Below are 21,169 nucleotides of genomic sequence, written 5' to 3' on the forward strand. Positions count from 1 at the left end.
GAGTGGCAAAATTAAAGTCAGAGCTCGGGGCCTCTTTCCAAGACAGTAAGATGGATTGAAATAACTACGGCTACCCCCACCAAAGATATAATTAAATTAAATATGCATGCCCATTGCTGAGGAATAATCATTACAGTAGCTCCCAAAGAAAAAGGTGTTTATATCTAGTCAGTTGAAAAAATATATATTACTGAGTTTTCTTCCCCAACAATACAGCAATGGTGAAACCTACATACAGAAATGTAGCAAAGCTAATGCCAGGCTTAAAATTGAAGGTGCCAATGGCAGAGAACTGGAGGGTTTCAGACAAACCTAACAGCTACACTATCACAGTCCCCCTCCCCCAAGCACTTCCATTTCATCTGAACTGCACATCTATAGGCTCTTCACACTGTCTAATCACCAGGGGCTTCTTTTTCTGTTTATACTAGGATTTCTTTTATTTGGGTGGAGGAGGACGGGGTGTGATCTGCCCGTTGTTTCACCGATTATTTTAGAAACAGTGCCCTCCCCATCCACAGCCTTCCTTCTCAGGTCTGCTATGGAGAATGATATTTACATTAATGAATGTTTCCTCTGCTGTTACTGGTCAGGCAGTTAGGCCTTCCAGACCCTCGTGGCCCCGCAGCTCAGGTCTGTCTGCAGGCCTCTGGGTAATCAATCCTGTTTCTTGGCAACGCTGTCAATCAGAAACTCCCCTGAGTGGCACCTATCAACAGTTCCCAGCAGGCTGAACGTCCCCACTCCCTCTCCCCTTTAGGTTTCATGGTAACACAGACTTTGAGCCTGCTGTTGTCCCATCATGGAGTGGAATTTGTTTTCATTTTTCTCTGCTTGTGTTGATTCTTTCCCCCTGCTTTATCCTCTCAAGACTATCATAGAAAATACAGTACTCAACATGAATTCCCCAGAGGGCTTCTTGGCCGTGGTTTCAATATACATTATTCTGTATTTCTCTTCTTTTCCTTCTCTTGATCTTTTGACACCTCAGACTCCATCCTGCCAATTGCTACAACACCACCACCAAATACACCACCATATATTGGACTTCTTCTCAGTGCCCATAAACCCGAGCGAATTACCAACAGGGAATTGAGTTATTCTCCCCATGTCCAAACAGTCCCTAATTTTAGTATTACCAAACTATATTTGCAGAGACGGCGCATGCTGGATTTTTCAGGACCACCCCAATTTCAGATAATCTTCTCTTCAAGCCAGCGTGGTTCCAAGCTTTGGTTTGGAAAATCAGATCGCAGCACGCTGCCAGAAGCCACACAAATGAGCTGATTTTAAGTAATTATTGTATTGACGTCTTTTTCCTTTGCTCACTCGGAAAGCCATCAGCACTAGAAAAATACGTATTGCAATTAGAAATTGCATCTTTATTTTCTGTTAAACCAAAAGGAAACCTTCCTTACTGCACGGCACACTGGAGACCGTGGCTCAGACCCACTTGGGTTTTGTGAGCACCTGTGCCCCACCCCACCAGCACTATTGCATGAGCTTGCGCGCGCGCACACACACACACACACACACACACACACACAATGGCTAGCCCTTATCCATTCTCAAGGTCATACTCAGAGAAGCCACAGCAATGATGGCATGAGAGGCACTAAGGAATGATCCTTTTCTCTCTACTTCCCTCAAGTCTTAGGTTTGTGTTTTCCAGGATTAACCACTCCTGGCAGGCACTTTGCTCACACTGTCCACGTACAAGAAACACCTAAGGCAACGGGCGATCTGTTCTCACTATCTTGGCAGCTTCCCGCACACACAAATGGGAATACGATCGCTTTCTATGAAATCTCTCCATAAAGAGCGAGGTTGGTCAGCACGAAAAGTATCAGTATATGAGCAGCCTTTAAATGAGAAACTGGAGGAGTTTCCTTTCAAGGATTACTTCTACGGATGTTTGAGCTATAGTATTTGCTAAGGTGGAGCATAAACAATGGCGTTAACATAGCTAAAGAATAAACCAGTAGATCAACAGGAAACTGAAGACAGCCTGAGGAAAGGGAGAGGGAGGATGTAGTAGCAGTAACAGGCACTTATGATCACAAATCATGTGCCATCTCCGTGCCCAACACAGCACATGCGTTCTCTTTCGTGATCCTGACATACGTCCCAGATGGAGGACCTGAGAGGCAGAGTGAGGCTGCTCACCCAGCTAGGAAGCAGTGGAGCTACAGCTTGAACCCCACATTGCCTGACTCCAAAACCCTAGGTTTTAATCACTTTGTTACTCTACGCAGCCAGCATTGTCCAGGGGAGAGGGTTAATGTCCCTGGATTCCAAACTCCCTTAGCTAAACACCCTTTGCTTTGACTCTGTATCCACCGAATAGTGTAATTTGGCCTCTCTGGGGTCATGACTGGGGGAGTCTTGTGCATGCTGTGAGAGTGGTTTCTCCCTGTGTAATGATGAATTGGTGGTGCCCTGCCTACCTCAGCCTCCTGAACTAAGAGTCAGGTCCCTCCAAACCGGGACCAGATCCTGGAATGCTCTACCTGCATGCAGCCCTCCTTTGTATAAAACCTCCACCACATCCAACCTCCAGTTCTTACTTTTGTCTTCCATAGACACCACACCTCAATTTCACGCTTTAACTAAGGGATAATGGCAAATGCAAACTCTTGTTAACACTTTGAGGGCCTCACCCTCCATTGTTTTAACTATATGCTCTTTTCCTCTCCTCTCCACATAAGTATGTTTTCTTTAAAACCGTAAGACCCCCCATTATCAATGTTCCTTGAAACTGGTTGACTCATACATACCAGTTTTATTAGAGCCACCACATTACCAGCTTGTCCTTGTCCAGTTTCTTGGCTCTAGTAAGAAGAAATAACTAATATTTGAGGTAGTCCCTTGGTCACCATGCTAACAAAATCTTTTATGTACATACATACATATTTTGTTCTTATATATATGATACATTACATATAGCATCTATGTACAAAATACATTTTTATCTATCTGTTTTATCTAAAGAGAAAGTCTCTGCCAAGAACTGAGCTTTTCAAGTCCTAGGCAGGTCATGCCCCAAAGGCCTGTCCCGCCTACACTCATCTATGCAGATATGACCTGATTCCACAGGGAGGATCTGTGATCCAAGGGGTACTAGTATTAAAGCTCCATTTATCAGGGCCTGATGTGAAAAAGTGAATGTGGCCAATCAGAGTCCTCTCTTGGCATTTGCCTGGGAAACACTGGGAGATGGATCTAGTGAGTGATGGTGCTGAGGGTAAAAAGGGGGCATGAGGTTGGGCTCGGGCCAGGACAAGCCGTGAGCATGCTGACGTTGTGAGGGGGCAGAAAGTCACAGTTGTCTAAAGAGGGTCGAGAGCCTGCTTGGAACAGAGAAGATGGGGCTGGAGTAGACACACATGGAAAAGCGTCTGCCAAAGAATCTTGGTTTTCATGCTAATAAGCATGGTGGAGAAAGAATGAAGGATGTCTGGGAGAAGGAAGAGAAGAGCAACAAAGCATCAGAGGAGGTTAGAAATGAGCAAATGACTGTCAATCAAAGGTGTGGTTGGGAATCCTCTCACTTTGCTTTAAGCACCTATATGTCAGATTCCTTTAAAAAAAAAAAAAGCAAACACTGGTACCGGCTGTAACACGTGTAATGTCCTAAATTCTCACCAAAGACAAACCTGCCCTACAGGACAGTCAAGATTCTCACTAGTCTCAACTAGAATAAGAAAGGCACTTCCCTACCAGGTATGGATTTACGTTTTGTTCTGATCAGAAGATTCATGTAGGTGATCACATACCAAAGGAAAGACAGTGACTGTGCTACAACCGTCTGTAAGCTTTATTAGTGTGAGCAGAATAAATAGAGGCCTAACATCCATTCCAGCTTTCTATGTGTGGCCTGCGGTCACGACCACTGCATTGTTGCCGGTCACAAACCTCCTGTCACTGCCACTTAGCACCGTGCACTATGCACAGTCCTCAGCCCAGTCCTGAGGCTCTCCAGTTCCACCCCAACACTGATCCCGGACTGGATATGAAACTCTTCCATAAACCCTCCAGTTTATGGGAAGCTTTCCTTTTCCTGTAAAGCAAAGACATTTCTATTATGGCTTCTTACATGAGTCTTTTCACCATTCTTGCTGAATCCTCTACTTTCACTGGGGAAGCTGGACATGGAAGGGCGTTACTGAAAAGTCAAGTCAAAAGTAAAATTAGGAGGCTTCCCTGGTGGCACAGTGGTTGAGAGTCCGCCTGCCGATGCAGGGGACACGTGTTCGTGCCCCGGTCCGGGAAGATCCCACGTGCCGCGGAGTGGCTGGGCCCGTGAGCCATGGCCGCTGAGCCTGCGCGTCCGGAGCCTGTGCTCCGCGGCGGGAGGGGCCATGACGGTGGGAGGCCCGCGTACCGCAAAAAAAAAATAAGAAAGTAAAAAAAAACACAGGTAAAATTAGGGCTTCCCTGGTGGCACAGTGGTTGGGAGTCCACCTACCGGTGCGGGGAGCGCGGGTTCGTGCCCCGATCCGGGAAGATCCCACATGCCGCGGAGCGGCTGGGCCCGTGAGCCATGGCCGCTGAGCCTGCGCGTCCGGAGCCTGTGCTCCGCGGCGGGAGGGGCCGCGACGGTGGGAGGCCTGCGTACCGCAAAAAAAAAAAAAAAAAAAAAAAAAGTAAAATGAAAACACTTTCCAGGCCCTGAAGAGTGTACAAAGATGGCTCCTTGCCTTAGCTGAGCTATGAGTACAATGGTGAAAACGTAGCACTTGGTATGTGGCCCGCAGCTCTCATTATTTTACAATTATATCCCGGATGTCAAATGTCCGTGTTGGCTACAGAGCTGGTGAGTGTTTAAAATGGTTCATGTCTACTTTCTGCAAAAGTTAAAGTGAAGAGAAGACAGGTCTGTTTAACGCAGCATGTGTTTTTCCTAACTCACCAGCAACAAGTCACAGGAAAGAGTTACACAGGTACTTACTATTTATAACCCATGGCTACATCCACAAAATACTTCCTTCTCTGTCGATAGACATTGTCTTTAAATCCCTTAAACAGAAAAGAGATTAAGTTATTTAACAGACTGCCAAAAAAATTAGCTGCAGAAGACCTAAAAAAAATCACTGTGATGTTTATTGAGTGTCCAATTCAAATGTAATTTTTTTCCCCTTGGATAACCACCTTGATGACACAGGCAGAAGCGAATTGTACTTACAGTAAAACCTCATTAAATTTGGGCTGTCTTAATTTGGGATGTGTGGGAATTCAGACTAAAGTTAACCTTTCCATGAAGTAGGCAGAACGGCTTAGTTAAGCAAACTGATATTGTGAAAAATATCCTTTGGTTTTCAAGTATCATTTACATGTAATTGATCTTAATTACAAATTAATCTTATCTGTTCATTAAAATAGGTCCCTTTAACATGGATTTTTCACTAAGAACCTAAATTTAATTGCTTTGTGTAAATTACCAATAAGTGTACATGTATTAAAATTCTATCATTCAGAATAATCATCAACACCCCAAATTAGGATGAATAAAGAGGTTTTGCTGTATGTTATGAGTACAGCCACACAAATGCAAAATCGATTACAAGGGATCCACGCACGATAGCAGGCTAGCTCCATTCCCCTGAGTTCCTATAGCTCTGACTAGTCTTCAGCCAAGTTCAAGATTTTACCCATCATCATGCACTTGGGAAATTAAACATCCTGTCTGCCATTCTCCCATCAAGTGGAATCCTTCTAAGAGGACTTCCTGGTTTACTCAATCATCTCCTCTAGTCAACAGACTTTCCATTTTCTTTTCCTTCAGGTAGTTTCAGACAATCAGTTCTTTCCAGGGTTGTTTGTTCAGACAGCTGGAAGCCCAGCAGGAGTTGTTTCAATCTAACTTCTTACCTGCTCAACCCTGAAAACCCAAAGGGAAACCAGGACGTGCTGACCAGTCTGAGAAGGGAGGCCAGGCAAGGAGACAAGCTGCAGGGGTCGTGGGCTCTGGAAGGAGAACTGGGACAGGCCTACAAAGGCCTGGACTACCTCTGCTCACCCAGTGTCCACTCAGACACTTACGCAAGGGGGCTACTCAAGAGGAACCTCAACTCAGAGAAACTCGTTCTGTTCTCTCTTCCAGCTGAAGGAGAACTGGCCTTGCGGTCAGAAATCTTCACAGGACCGTATGCTGAACAGAAACAAAGAACGTCCATTGCCAACAGCCTTTCTCTCAGGAAAGACAAAAGGTCACTAACAGAGGGAGACAGCGAGTGCCCTGAGGTCACCCAAAGGCCCTGCAGAAGTGAAGTACCCCCGCCCTTAAAGCTAGAACTTTCTTTCTTCTGCTACAAATTGGGAGTTTTTAAACAGGAGTTCATAGGCAGGCTTGCGGAGCCTTCAAATGTGTATATGCAAAATTCGTGACCATAGTTACAAAATGTGTGACCACCTTTACAAATGGGTATGTGAGCTAAGAAAAGGTCTTATGCCATAGAGGGTATACATGGTCGCTAGAAAGTATGAATTTCAACACTCACTAGTCACACCAAGCAACCTGGTGGTGGTAAACAAGAATTCCAAGCACCTTGATTACTCAAAAAGAAAGCAGCCCATGACAAAAGGAAAAGAGTTATGTGAAAAGCTCAGCATCTGTTCCCTGGTTCCTGCCCAACCGGACACCATGGTAACAGCACCGTAATCTGCTGGGCTTCCCAGAGAATCTCGAGTATCTCTCCTTGGCAAACACCTGCACCTTTTCCAGGCATGAAAGAGAGTGATTTACTCATCATGCCTCATCAGCCTAGTGTGGCGGTGATTACACAAGTGTTATGGGTGAACCAGAGCTTCCAGCATTGAACTGTGGACTGGCAAAACAAGACAGGGATGCTAGCTACACTAGCGATTACAGAGACACAGCATTCCTTGGCCAGCCATTCTAAATTGATGCCAGGGATAAGGTTACCAGATAAAAATAGAGAACACCCATGCAATATTTGGGGCATACTTATACAAAAAAAAATTTGTTGTTTATGTGAAATGCAAATTTAACTAGGCATCGTATATTTTTATTTGCTAAATCTGGCAACACTAGCACCCAGAGAGTATCTGCTGCACCCTTCCTCTCTCAATTTAAATCAAGAGGAACTTGATTTAAATCAAGACCCAGCTGGTACCCAAAAGTGCTCAGCTGAATGTACGTTGGCTATCCCAAAAAGTCAACCTGGGGGAATACTGGAATCGTTTGTGGAGCTTTAAATAGCACTCCAAACCTGGACACATTCCCAGAGGTTCTGATTTAAGCACTCTGAGGTGAGATCCTGGCACAGGAAATTTTTTAGTTCTCCAGAGATTATCTGAATGGAAAGCTAGGGCCGAAAATCACTGAGTTAGGACATTAGTTCTCAAACTTTAGAGTTCATCAGAATCTCTGGCAAATCTGTTTAAATGCAGATTCCAGGGTCTGTCCCTGGAAGTTCTCATTCAGTAGGCTTCAGATGAGCCTCAACATATTGCATTTTTAATAAGCACCTTATGCAGGGACGTTGACTCACACTTTGAAAGACCCTCTCAGTGTAGATCCTTGCTACTCAAAGTGTGGTCCGCAGATCTCCACTGTAAGCCTCAACTGGGAGCTCACTAGAAATGCAGAATCTCCGGTGCACCCATCTGCATTTTGCAAAGATCCTCCACGTGATTTGTTTGTCCATTAAAGTTTAAGATGGCTGGACCTACATATTTAACCCTTTCTAGGGAGCCTCAGCAGCCTGACACATTCCAAGCCCCTTCTGAGCCATCTCAGCACGAGTGCCATCCTAACGTAATCATCCCTGCCTTAGGACTGGAATTATTCCCAAGCACAAAAATTCCTTAGAAACTTTTTTCTATCTTCATCAAATAATAACTTATAAAAAACCACCAACTTACCAATATCAAATTGTGCATAATGAATATTTGGTGTGCTTATAAAAGAAATACATACGGTAAAAAAAAAATGATGAGTGAGGTAGGAGATTGCTAAGTACTTGCAATTATTTCAAATGGCTGCATAGAAAATAAGAGAAGGTATCATAAGGTGGGTGTAATTAGGAGTAATGGAACAAAATTAAGCCCAGGAAAATTTATGCTGGGTATTAGAATAAATTTTTTCACAGCAAGGTCAGTGGTTCCTGTGGTTGTTCTGACCCCCTTCTCCAGGCTGAGTAATTTCCAAACTAGACTAAGGGGAGCATTTGGAAATAAGAGGTTAGCAAAAAATCCTTTACTGTTCAGGCATTGATCAGGATGATTTAATACAGCATTTCCTGTCCTGGAATTAAGCATTCACTCTTGCCAAAATGCTTTCCAGTTGTTTTATTAACTAGGCTTTTCAAACACCCCCTTTGAGCTCAATAAGCATTTTATTTCCCCTTTTTACATAAAGAATTTGAGTTGCAGAAGTAAAGGAACTTGCCCAAGGTCATCCTCCAAATTAACAGCTGGTGTCTGGGCAGTCCTGTTACTGCTAAGCTCTTAAATCAGGCTTCTGTGCTAATTCTGACTCCTCTGAGGTGGAGAAGGGGAAGATAAACAAATGGACGATTATTAAAAACACTTCTGAGTATTTTTCTAAAGTTCAGGAGCTTACAAGTGAACTGCTGGGAATTATGCTGGCAAATATAACACACTGTGTCTTTGAGTGAATTCAGCTTTTTGAAAATCATGAAATTGAATTAGGTTTTTTTGACCATTTGTTTGAATGGTATGCTATGAATTGGTTTGAATTTGTATTTTTGCCAAAAGACTGGTTCCACTGAGAAATTCCCTCTTGCTGAAGTTGTCAGTTTCCTTTAAAGCAATGGTTCTCAAACTGAAGTGTGGGCTTGTTCAAACCAGCTCCCAGGTGATACTGATGTGGTTGGTCCCAGGACCACACTTAGAGAACCACTGCCTACAGTCTCACTATCAGATTTCCAGATATCCTCCATTTAAATAAAATGAGTATCTGAAAACCATTACCCTCAGACCACAAAGTCTCCTATAAGCATGACCAATCTGCTTGGGTTTCACCCTTTAATATGCTCATTTTTAAAGAAGGGGCACCGGGTGGGGGGGGGGGAGGAGCTGCTTGTAACAAATGAGTATATTGATTGCTTCTCCCAGACTATTAACTGTACTTCATTCCGACCATAAAGAAGCTCCAGGCCTCTTGTATTAAATAAAAACTGATGTAAAGGGGGAGAGAGGGAATAATGGGAAATGCTTACTACATATCATATTTCTTTAAAGGTGGTCATTTTTATTGGAGTAGAGGAGAGATGGCGATAAATAGATTCAGGGTAGATGGGGAAAGAGAGGCATCTTCCATTATGGTCTTATTCTATCACCCTCTGCCTTTCCACTGAGACTGAAGTCCACCACATTACTCTACCCCTTACTACCTCCAATCAAGGAAAATAGCAAGGAGAATTTTACTCTCTCACTGAGCCCCTTAATGCCTACAGTCCTTCCCAGTTTCCCAACGAGGTGATCAATTTCAGTTCATTGTTTTTCCAAGGGTCACCATCTTCAAGTATTTTTCAGGCTGTCTAATTCTGTTGAAATATTCTCCAAGGTTTATACCCTCCTCCTCTCTCCAACCCTTTTAAAAATAAATGCTAGGTGGAAATGCCATCCTTCTAACCTGCTTCCAGCCAACGCCTATGTACAGGGAAACTATCATTTTAAAGTCTGCTCTCAGTTCTGGGGAATAAATAATAAACTGCTCTATAATACAGCATTACAGCACAGAAGATGGCACACTGCCTGGCAGACGGGCAGAGCTGGAAGAGCACATGTGGAATGGATTTTACTGCACACTTACTGGGTGATCGGCATCCAGCTCAGAACCATACATGAGAACTCTGTGAGAACATTTGTCTAACTCAGAGATCTTCCGGGGAAACCAGGGCACATCCTCTAGCTCTGCTGGAAACACAGTGCAGGTTCAAAATATTAGCTCACAGATTGTATTTTCCCCTTTGCAACATCTGTCAGATTTGCAAAATCACCCGACAAGCAAAAACTGGCCTTGCCTTCTTCCTCTGTCCAAATGTTCTCTGGTGGATTCAGCGTCACAATCGTGGTTTGAAATTTCAGTGACTGAATGAGCTCATTGAATTCTGTTTTGCCACACTCACAGTCCACAAAGATTTCAACTTCCGAACTTCTTCGCCGGGATTTCCTGGACTCAATATGAACCATGTTGACATGTTTTTCCTGTGGAAATATAAGCAACATCTCTTAATCACCTTCAGGGCACAATAAAAGGGATGCCATGGGCTGCTCTTGTCCAACTTGTAAGCAAAAAGGTACCAAGTGCCCACAAAAGAGGAAAAGACAACCTTCTCACCGTTTGCTTGACTAAAACATGGAAATGTTTTCCAACCATTGTCTCTATTAATAAGAATAGTAACTATGTGTAGGATTTCCTGTCTCATTTTTAACAAGGGGAGGACATTAATATATATAAAGGGCCCTATAAAATGTGTGATAATTATGAACTTTATCATTTCCCAGATCAATCCACATCCCACTGGTGGTATGCATGATTGTTTGGGAGGAAATTAGTTTATTGTCATATAATCCCCAGATTTATTTATTTATTTTTATATATATTCCAAAAAAACCTAAAACTCAAACTACTGATTTTCTGGTAGTATAACATCTCTTTTTGAAATAAAGCTTAAAATCTTGGAAAAAATAATTAATCGTATGAATAGCAGGCAAATGAGACAGAAACTGGGAAGGTGATATGAAAATGACTGAAGTTGGGGAACCACTGGCCAAGGCGTGGCCCCATTGTGGAACAAAAAAAAGGAAGCAAGAAAAGTAGCTAAAAAAGGATCTCTGCAGGCAAAAAAAAGAAGAAGAAAAAGAAGAATCCTTAATGGGACCACTTAGTAACTGGTCTCTTTCAGCAACCTCCAGGCTAGCTTCATCCAAGGATATGTTGCTGCAACTATCATGATGGATTTCATGGCTAAAATCTCCTTACAATAAGGTGTTCGTAGAAGGGCAGAAATTTAATACTTAAATCTCAGGTTTAAATTTTCCCAGTGATACAGTCTTCCTTTGTCCTGAGTTAACTGAAGACTAAGTTCTCCTCTCCACCCTAACCTACCCCCAAATAAGCGGATCCCTCCCCATCACTCCATGATACACTCTGATTATCAGCATAATTCCACATCCAATCCTGGATGACCTCAGAATTTTCAGCACAGCAGCAGATAGGCAGTTTCCGGTACCAGACTAAGATAAAATCTGATGGCATCCTTTTCTGTATAAAGAAACTAGTCTTTTGACCAGGACGCTAAATGCTCTATTTCTGTTTTTAATAACTTTTGCAATAATGCCCTATTTTCTAAATCAGCAGATAATAAAGGTAAGACTAACATTAGGTTCAAAGTTCAAGAGTCTTCTCACACACTGTGTCACTTTGGGCTCTTAATGTCCTTTGGTTGAAGCAAAGTGGATATTTTTAGACAAGGAAACTGAGGTCCAGATGGGTTAAGTGATTTAACTAAGACCCCATGACTAGCTGATGGCCGAGTGAAAACTCATGGCTGCTCACTCCTTCTCCAGTGATTTTTTCCACTGCACCCAGCTGTCTAATTGAATTGCCCTGCCTTTGGGAACTGTATGGAGACAATGCTGGATGATATAATTATGCGTAAAATATTTCCCCAGATTTCCTTTACCACTGTTTATGGTGCCTGATCCTTTCTTCAAGGTCAAAAGAGAACAAGGAAATATTTGCAAAAACAGGCTGCTAATTCCCCCTCTATGGTCATCAGAGAAGCATCACAATAATGCCTCATATCTGTACCCTTTACAAAGCACCTCCACTCATATTATTTCATCACAACAACCCTGTTAGGTGGGAATTATTACTGCTATTTTACAAATGAAGCAATTGAACCTAGGAAGCAGCTAGTGATTAGCCAAGCCAGGAGAACACAGGTCTGAATCCTCTGACTGCAATTCCAACCCTCTTTCCACTGCACCAGCAGCCCAAGGCACCATGCAGAGCTAGGCTCCCTATCCTACAGCTCTAATCACAGCCTGTGCCCCCAAACAAAATGCACTGGCAGAGGAGGTGCTTGCTGAAGGGTAGGGGAGCCATCAGGTGTGCCCTGGCCAAAAGGCAACAGTTCTCTGGCCTTTTATAACCTCCCCCTCAACGGGGCTCTTTCTTGAGGTTACAAACCACCCACCTGGGCTTAGGAAAAGGCTACTACATTTCTACAAGATAAAAAGAGAGCTAGCCCTAGCTCATATATAAGGAGAATGACTCATCTTTACAAAAGACACATTAAGTTCTTGAAACAATGGGGCTTCGGGGAATATCGAGTACCTATACTAATAGATCTCATTTTATGCAATAAATGTGCTCTAGGACATGTGCACGATTCAAATATGAACAAATCAGATCAGGCTGCAGGCTCTTGATGTTTAAAGATACCCTCTTTGACCGCTTTTGTGTTTGCATTTCCAGGTGTGAGGCTCACACTTTTTAATTACCGACTTCCTCACCTGGCAACAGTGTGCAGAATTACTAATAGGCTGACGCTGAATTAATAAAACACGATTTCCACGAATCTGCTTATTTCTTTGTTTGACAGACCAACTTGTCTTGTAAAGCCTCATGAAGGTTGGTTTCTTTGAAATTTGCAACACATTACCCAGAAATGGTTCAGTAATATTTCATAACAGATGACAAGTTTGTAACCCGGCACACAGATGGTTTTAAAGTTAGATAATGATATTTTACATTCACCTGAAAGAGTTTCAGTGCTTTGACCAATCCACCAACTTCATTTTTCAAGGAGAATACAACTGCCATCTTGCTGCTCTCGGTAGCAGTGTCACTTTTGCTGCTTCCCTTGTTGCCTTTTTTATCATCATTTTTGCCAGTGTTAGTTTTATTTAGCTTCAAGAATGTAGAAACACACACACACACAAATATTAGTTAGGATTCCAGAGTTCTCTACAACTAGATTCTTTTTCAGACATTCCACTTATACGCTGGAAGCCCCAGCAATCACACAAGCTTGAGGAGAAGTTGCCAAGTCACTCATAACTTTCGTACAAGTCTAATTTACTCAGGGACACTATTTTCCAATGCTCAAAGATATCACCAGTGGTTGAAATTAAAGGGGAATCATACTTGCTTCACTTTAATAGCAACAAAAATCTGATCATCATAAAGTATAAAGTATCATGTATGAATAATTCCTGTCTTTCTTTCTAGGTTTATTTTACAGGATGAAATCTGATCTGTTAGCCTAGCTGAATCATATAGAAGCTATATTAATTACTAAACGTAACAAAATTAAGACTAAACATATAATTTTTGTTTCGATTAAATCTTAAAAATAAAATATTCATTTTGTTCTGAAATATGTCAGGACAGGCACTAAAATTGATCACCTTACATTCTGTAATTAGATCCACACTGTCAATGTGAATCTATCTGCAGAAGTTCGCCACAGAGTGTATTCAGTTAAGGCCATCTGTGTCAGCAGATGATATCTGAAAAGTGGCTATTAAAATTCAGCCACAAGAAAAAAGTAAAGAAAAGAAAGAACTAGCTCATCATCAGGAGCCAAGAGTAGAATCTGAGAAACTGGAAAAGATTACCACTTTATTGGCCAGTCAAATACTATAATACATGACTAAGTAATGACTCTTAGTCTATTAGCTAAAGACAAAAATGGCAGATTCCAGAAACTCAGATCATATTGCCAGAAATACACAATTAAAAAGCTGGAAACTTTTACTTAACAGACAAATCAAATTAGAGTGTACTTTTTCGTGTTCTTTATATGCAAATGAAGAACTGGGCAAACAGAACTTTCTCCCTGGCAGAGAGTAACAGAATGCAGTCATTCCAATCTATTACTTCCTCATGAAACTGAAAAATGTACATTTGATATGGAACCCAGTGAATAGTGCTTTGCTATTTTCTTCCTCTGATTTCTCTACTGGCTTTATTTTCACACAGTCTCTACTGCCTCACTCACTAGGTTTATATGTCATAGAAATAAATATTTTATAATTTATGACTTGAGGGAGAGAAGAAGTTTATATAGGCATTGGCATTTGACAGTCTGTTTAGTCATTAAAAGCTCAAATGTTGTAGTACTCTCAACATCTGCCACAGATCTTATATATTTAAGTAGCATTTTTTATATGAAAGTATTATTATACATTAACCATAACTCTGAGTTTTCCTTGTTTTCCTTCTAGCAGTTCATTGTGGCTTCAGAATTCCTCATTGTAATATCGCATTCAAATATACATGTTATTTAAATGTTAGAAAACCTATGTACGTTTTTAGACTCATTTTTGCAAATTGATTTAAACAGTTCTCCAAAACTTGCCCTGATTACTTTTCAACATTTTTAGGAGTAATAATATACCAGTACAATACAACCCTCTGGCACATATTCGGAGCTACAATACTAAAACAGATTTTTCTATGATACAGACTAAATTTCAATTGGTTGATAAACTCTGGTAGACAGTAATGAAATATCATTTAATATTTTTAATAACTAGAAATCTGAATACATTTTTCTTTCACTATCTTTTTTATTAAATCCTATGACTATTACCCCATATCAGGATCTAAAATCCTGCAAAATATTACTTTTTTATTCTGTTATTATTTAAACACAGAAACTGCCTTAAACATTGAAATAAGTGGTGTATTGCTTTCATTACTCCATCAGTTAAACTGAAAAATAATGGAGTAATAAGGAACACAGGAAAACTTTTGAGAGGAATCTGATCTTTCTCTTATTCCAACAACCAGCACCTATAGACAAAAACAGAAAATATTACTTTGTGTTTAAAGACCAGGTTTTGTAGATGGAAGAGGGTACAGAAGACACAATAACCTTGCAGGAACCACAGAAATCTATTTAATTTCTTCTCCCTGTTCCAACTCATAATAAATGGTCTTTCAAAATTCTGCACACTTTTTTTGGTTTTGATATAAGACATTGGTTTATACAACCTCTCATTCATAATGTTCGGGAACTTCTTTACTTTCAACTTATAAACTTTGAGGAAAGGAAGTTTAGCACGTAGCGATCAGGACACCCACTTTACTTTATGGAGAGAGAAGGAAGAGTGGAGGCAGGGTAGACAGACGATAGAGGAAAGAATTGAGGTGTTTACAGCAGGTGTCCAAATGGCAAGGATAACTATCGCTACCCTAGAAAACACTCCTCTAGAGAGTGCCAGCTACTCAGTACTCACTGTTATGCTGCCAAGCAGCTGATGCTCTTCGGGCACTGCTGAATCCAGAGAAAGCCCTCTCCTTGCCCAGTATTTACTAGAAAACATCATCATTGCCGGCTGCATGGATTCCGATGTAATTTTCTCTCTCTGCAGCAGGGGGGGACTAGAGAGGCAGTAGCAGCGCTGGTGGAGATTGAGAGAAGAGGCGTGCGAGCAGTGGACCTCTCAGGGCGCTGCCCAGAACCCTGGTGCTGAAGAAAAAGCAATGTGAATCTTCCCCTCCCCAGGCTCCTTTATATGAGTGACTGGGGACTGATGGAAGGCTGATTAGAAAGAAACTCATTTCTGGCTGCTGATGGCCACAGTCAGATTACAGACCTGAAGCCTGGGGTTATCTGTGTTTGTGGTGCTATTTGTTTCATAGGTCGAGTAGCAGTTTGGGCATGGGTGGTGGAGAACAATATCTAACGGTGTTATTTGTAAAAGAAAACATCTATCCCCTGACATTAGCTCTCATCTCTCAAATCTGCTACTGGCAAGTTAACCTCAGCCTTTAGGTAACTATGAATTCAAAGTTTTCCAAGGAAAATAATTCAAGAAAGATCAGCAAATGCAGAATCCCTAAGCCATTGTACTTTATGTTAATAAGCTTTTTCTGATCTGATGTGTTATGACTGTGTGTGTGCACTTGTGTGTGTGATGGCGTTCATAAAATACACTGCTTTCCAATCATGTGATGCCACTATGCAATGATGTTCAGGCAACTGTATTGTAAAGGAAATGTGAGGCTGTGATTTAGCCACATATAGATATAGTTGAGACACTAACCCTAGAATCTTCCTAAGTGGGAAGGAAAAGGAAATGAAATGCCCATATAGTCATTCCTTTGATGACTTGAAACTAGAACAAGTCCAACAATTTGAAATGCACATATCAGTTGATGTACTTACTATTGAAACTTCAGTAAGCCACAAAATAACCATGGAAAATATTACCAGCCTCCTGAAGGATGGAAGACTCTTGACCAAATGGACTTGTTTGACTGTAAAACTAAACAAAACCTAGGACTGGCACTACTTGTCTACATAGAAAACAGGATGAAAATTTTTCAAAACAGGAATGGCTGAGCAAAAATTAACTGGATTTTAATTGTTTCCGGAGTCTGGAGGGGACATAATTATTACTTGATCTAATTTTTGAAATATTAAATATTTGGCTTGAATTTCCTCTAAAAATCAGCTCTGATAACCTAATAGGAAAGTGAAGTTTAAATATTTTGGTTGGGACTTCCCTGGTGGTCCAGTGGTAAAGAATCCACCTTACAATGAAGGGGATGTGGGTTTGATCCCTGGTCAGGGAACTAAAATCCCACATGCCGCAGGGCAACTAAGCCCGCGTGCCACAACTACTGAGCCCACGTGCTCTGGAACCCACACACCACAACTAGAGAAGAGGCACGCCACAACTAGAGAGAAGCCCGCACACCACAACAAAGAGCTCATGCCGCAACGAAACATCCCACACACCTCAATGAAGAGCCCACGTGCCGCAACTAAGAAAACCCGATGCAGCCAAAAATAGATAAAATAAATAAATAAACATTAAATAAATACACTGATTGAAGTAATAATAATAATAGTTAATATTACTGAGTGCTTAGTATTTGCCAATTCCTATTCTAAACACTTTTTTAGATAAAAATGTGATTCATCATCACAACCACACTTACAATGCAGTAACTACTGTTTCCATTTTATATAAGGAGAAACTGGGGCACAAAGAATTTAGGTAACTTGCCAAAGGTTTACACAATTAAAAAGTGGCTGAGGCAGGATTTAAGTTCAGGCAGTCTGGCTCCAAAATCCACGCTCTCAACTATTACATTACACAGCCCCTTGAGTATTCCAAACAAGGTAACTCAAGAAAGTAGGTAACTTTCAAGAAAGTAGGTAACAAGGTCCCTCAAGGTAGGCTCAAGAAACCATACATGGATTACTTCAGCTAGAACAGGATTTGGGAAGCTGTGTAATTTTGGGAAGCTGTAAAGATTTGCTAAGCACTCACTCTGTTAGCCACTGAAACTGAGTCCTGGGGATGCAAAGATAAATGAGATACAGTACCTACCCTCAAGCAATCACAGACTAGCTGAAAGAAATATACGTGCAAATAAATAAGTGAAATAAAATACACTGAATTCTCTGCAGAAGACATTAGAAGCACAGAGGACAGACTGCTCAATGTTATTGATATTTCTAATAAGATGAGTTTCCAGAAAGTGATATTTGTTATGTTCTGGCTTTTAAAAGGAAAAATTTTATAAATAAATTTCATAATTTATCCAAAAAAAGAAATAATATTCAGCGAGTCACCAACTACTTGTTGATTTTTATTTTGACATTCCTTTTTCTAGTCATAACTGCCACCACTCTAGTTGAAGACTTTATCAATTTTCTTCCCTCTAACAGACTGTCCTGCCTAGACTACATCTTACTAAGGCATCATTTTCATTAGGCTATAGTCCCAATACAAAAATAATAAATGCTTCCTTTGTAGATATAAATTTTTTATCCTGGCATTCAAATTTCCAAATAATCAGTCCTTCAATCTGTCTTTCAAGTTTAATATTTGTCTTCCAAAAACTTATCTTCCCTTAGTGTTCCTTTTTCTACCTCTCTGACAATTTTTTTTCTTATTTTCTTTGTGTTTTTCTTTTTAAATTGCTTCTTAAATTTGGTGTTCCCCAGGGTTTTATTCTTGACTCTCTTCTCAAACAATATATTGTGAGTGAAGCTATATCACATAGATTCAGTTATCTGACAATACCTGAATCTCTATAACCAGCTTAGGTCTCATCAAGTTTTAAACCCATATACTCAAATGCTTGTTGGACAGCTTCACTTGGCCATTCACATGCAATATGTATAAGATCTAACTTCGAAGAGTTTTTTTTTTCCTTAAATTGCTATTATTTATGTGTGGTCTGGTTCAATGAATGACACAATAATTTAACCAGTCCCCCAAGTCAGAAACTTGGGAGTTATTCTGGCACCTTTTTATCTGCTCCCACATCCAAGTAGACATGTTGTCCTATGGATTTTACACCTTAACATCTCTTTTTCTTCTCACTGCATGCTTAACGCTATTGCCTTCATCCAGGTCATAATCTCCTGGCTATATTTCAACTCCTAAGTGGTTTAGGCCTTCAGTCTTAAAGTCCTCCTCTGAGCTGCTACTTTTCTAAAATACCAGTATGGTTATGCTATTGCTTTGCACAAAGCCCTTCCCATTGATCTCTTTCCCCTACAGGATAAGGTGATAAAGTGAAAAGCCCACTGAATGCCATTCAAGGTTTATCAGGATTTGGATCCCACTTTCCTCTTCAGTCTGTCTTTCACTGGCACCCTTGCCCCAAACCCACACTCCATCATTGTTGAGCAACAACAGTTCTCTATATATTTTCTTATATTAATTCTCTCTACCTGGAATCATCTCCTTACTATCTCCCATTCCATTCCAGTTAACAAATACAAACTTATTTTTAAATATTCAGCTCAGGCAACACCTCCTAGAAGCCTCTTTCAACTCCCCTAAGGTATTGGGTTGGCCGAAAGTTTCATTCGGTTTTTTTCTATACGATGGCTGTAGTAGCACTTAGGTGTCTTTAACTTCATTTAAAACAATTTTGTTAGATTGTATGTGACAGCTGTCACATCAGCATGTATTTTAAAAAAGACATCAAAATTGGTGAATTTTTGTGTAGTCATTTTAATATTGAAGATGGAAGAAGAAAAGCAACATATTTGGCATATTATGCTTTATTATTTCAAGAAAGGTAAAAACACAATCAAAATGCAAAAAAAGATTTGTGCAGTGTATGGAGAAGGTGCTGTGACTTGACTGAATGTGTCAAAAGTGCTTTGCAAAGTTTTGTGCTGGAGATTTCTCACTGGACGATGCTCCACGGTCAGGTAGACCAGCTGAAGTTGGTAGTGATCAAATTGAGACATTAACTGAGAACAATCAACATTATACCACGCAGGAGATAACCTGCAAAATACTCAAAATATCCAAATCAAGCATTGAAAATCATTTGCACCAGCTTGGGTATTTTAATCGCTTTGATGTTTGGGTTCCACATAAGTTAAGCAAAAAAAAAACCCTCCTTGACCATATTTTCGCATGTGATTCTCTACTTAGATATAATGAGGGCTTCCCTGGTGGCGCAGCTGTTAAGAACCTGCCAATGCAGGGGACACGGGTTCAAGCCCTGGTCTGGGAAGAGCCCACAGGCCGCAGAGCAACTAAGCCCGTGAACCACAGCTACTGAGCTTGCGCTCTAGAGCCCGCGAGCCACAACTACTGAGCCTGCGTCCCACAACTACTGAAGCCCACGTGCCTAGAGCCTGTGCTCCACAACAAGAGAAGCCACTGCAATGAGAAGCCCGCACACCACAACGAAGAGTAGCTCCCGCTCGCTGCAACTAGAGAAAGCCTGCACACAGCAACAAAGACCCAATGCAGCCAAAAATAAATAAAATAAATAAATTTTAAAAGACCAAAACGAATAAATGTAATGAAAACATTCTGTTTTTAAAACAAATTGTGATGGGTGATGAAAAGTGGGTACTGTACAATAATATGGCATGGAAGAGGTCGTGGGGCAAGCAAAATGAACCACCAGCAAACACACCAAAGGCCGGTCTTCATACAAAGAAGGTGATGTTGTGTATATGGTGGGATTGGAAGGGAGTCCTCTATTATGAGCTCCTTCCGGAGAACCAAACCATTAATTTCAACAAGTACTGCTCCCAGTTAGACCAACTGAAAGCAGTACTCGACGAAAAGCATCCAGAATTAGTCAACAGAAAACACATAATCTTCTGTCAGGATAACGCAAGACCACATGTTTCTTTGATGACCAGGCAAAAACTGTCACAGCTTGGCTGGGAAGTTCTGATTCATCCGCCGTATTCACCAGACATTGCACCTTCGGATTTCCATTTATTTCGGTCTTTAGAAAATTCTCTTAATGGAAAAAATTTCAATTTCCTGGAAGACTAAATAGCACCTGGAAAAGTTCTTTGCTCAAAAAGATAAAAAGTTTTGGGAAAAGGGAATTATGAAGTTGCCTGAAAAAAATGGCAGAAGGTAGTGGAACAAAAGGGTCTCCCCAGGGCATCGAGGCACATATTGGACAAACCACAGATTTGGTGTCTGTGCTATGGGATAACTTGCAGTGTTCCACAAGTCCTTTTTGATCAGAATTCTTCTCGGGGCAGTAAGGACAAGGAGAGTATAACGGTTTGGGACATTCCCTGGCTGAAGCGATGCATCCTTGGCGGTGGTCTTCACACATTCCACGATGTAATTCTGGTATTTGGAACATGTAGCCACGTGTGCCCAGATCTTGGATCTTAGAGCAGTCATGGCAAGAAGTCTCTGTGCTTGTGCTGTCAATCTATCGCTGGAGCTCCAGGGCTCCGAAGCCAGGTGCTAGAGTGCTGTGACACACTCCAGACTTCTTTGGTTTCAGACATTCCTGCAGGCATGCAGAGCAAAGCACGTGTCCATGCGGCACCTGAACTGTATTCTAGCCACATGGGACACTGGAAGCGGCCCAGGGGCTTGGCCTCCGCCACGGGCCCGGGCCTGGCCAGCAACACACTACCCTATCTCGGTCCTGCGGCTGCGCCACCATTTTGCCGCCCGGGGGCGCAGGGCAAAGGCAGGAGGTGGGGGGTGGGCGAAGCGGGAGGGAGCGGGGCAAGGACGTATTACTTCTGAAATAGGTGAATTCCCATATAGGAAACAGACTAAATTATCAAGCTTTCATGTTGTAAATAGTAGTATTTCCACTATTTCTGAAGAAGGAATACGTTTTGGGGAAAAAACAGGAGTTTTAGGGACAGTGAATTTCAGTTGACTGCAGTACTATCAAGTG

At 41.4% G+C, this 21,169-nt stretch overlaps 1 protein-coding gene and 1 pseudogene across 2 annotated transcripts in view; both read right to left on the reverse strand.

Moving 5' to 3' along the window:
- TPH2 (tryptophan hydroxylase 2) overlaps window positions 1–15,369 on the reverse strand; it is a 90,642-nt gene extending 75,273 nt beyond the window's left edge. Inside the window, exons 1-5 of the mRNA XM_079937610.1 lie at window positions 15,247–15,369; window positions 12,758–12,910; window positions 10,014–10,197; window positions 9,803–9,903; window positions 4,952–5,019 (exon numbers count right to left, since the gene is read on the reverse strand). Of these exons, the coding sequence (XP_079793736.1) occupies window positions 4,952–5,019; window positions 9,803–9,903; window positions 10,014–10,197; window positions 12,758–12,910; window positions 15,247–15,351 (611 nt within the window). The 5' untranslated portion in view covers window positions 15,352–15,369. The remainder of the gene's footprint in view (window positions 1–4,951; window positions 5,020–9,802; window positions 9,904–10,013; window positions 10,198–12,757; window positions 12,911–15,246) is intronic.
- A 4,900-nt stretch (window positions 15,370–20,269) lies between these two features.
- LOC307194383 (E3 ubiquitin-protein ligase RNF114-like) lies at window positions 20,270–20,926 on the reverse strand (annotated as a pseudogene). Its single transcript has one exon. The product of its transcript is annotated as an E3 ubiquitin-protein ligase RNF114-like (transcript).
- Between the last annotated feature and the right edge of the window lie 243 nt (window positions 20,927–21,169).

This window comes from Stenella coeruleoalba, assembly GCF_951394435.1.
Source record: "Stenella coeruleoalba genome assembly, chromosome: 11".
Taxonomy (NCBI): Eukaryota; Metazoa; Chordata; class Mammalia; order Artiodactyla; family Delphinidae; genus Stenella; species Stenella coeruleoalba.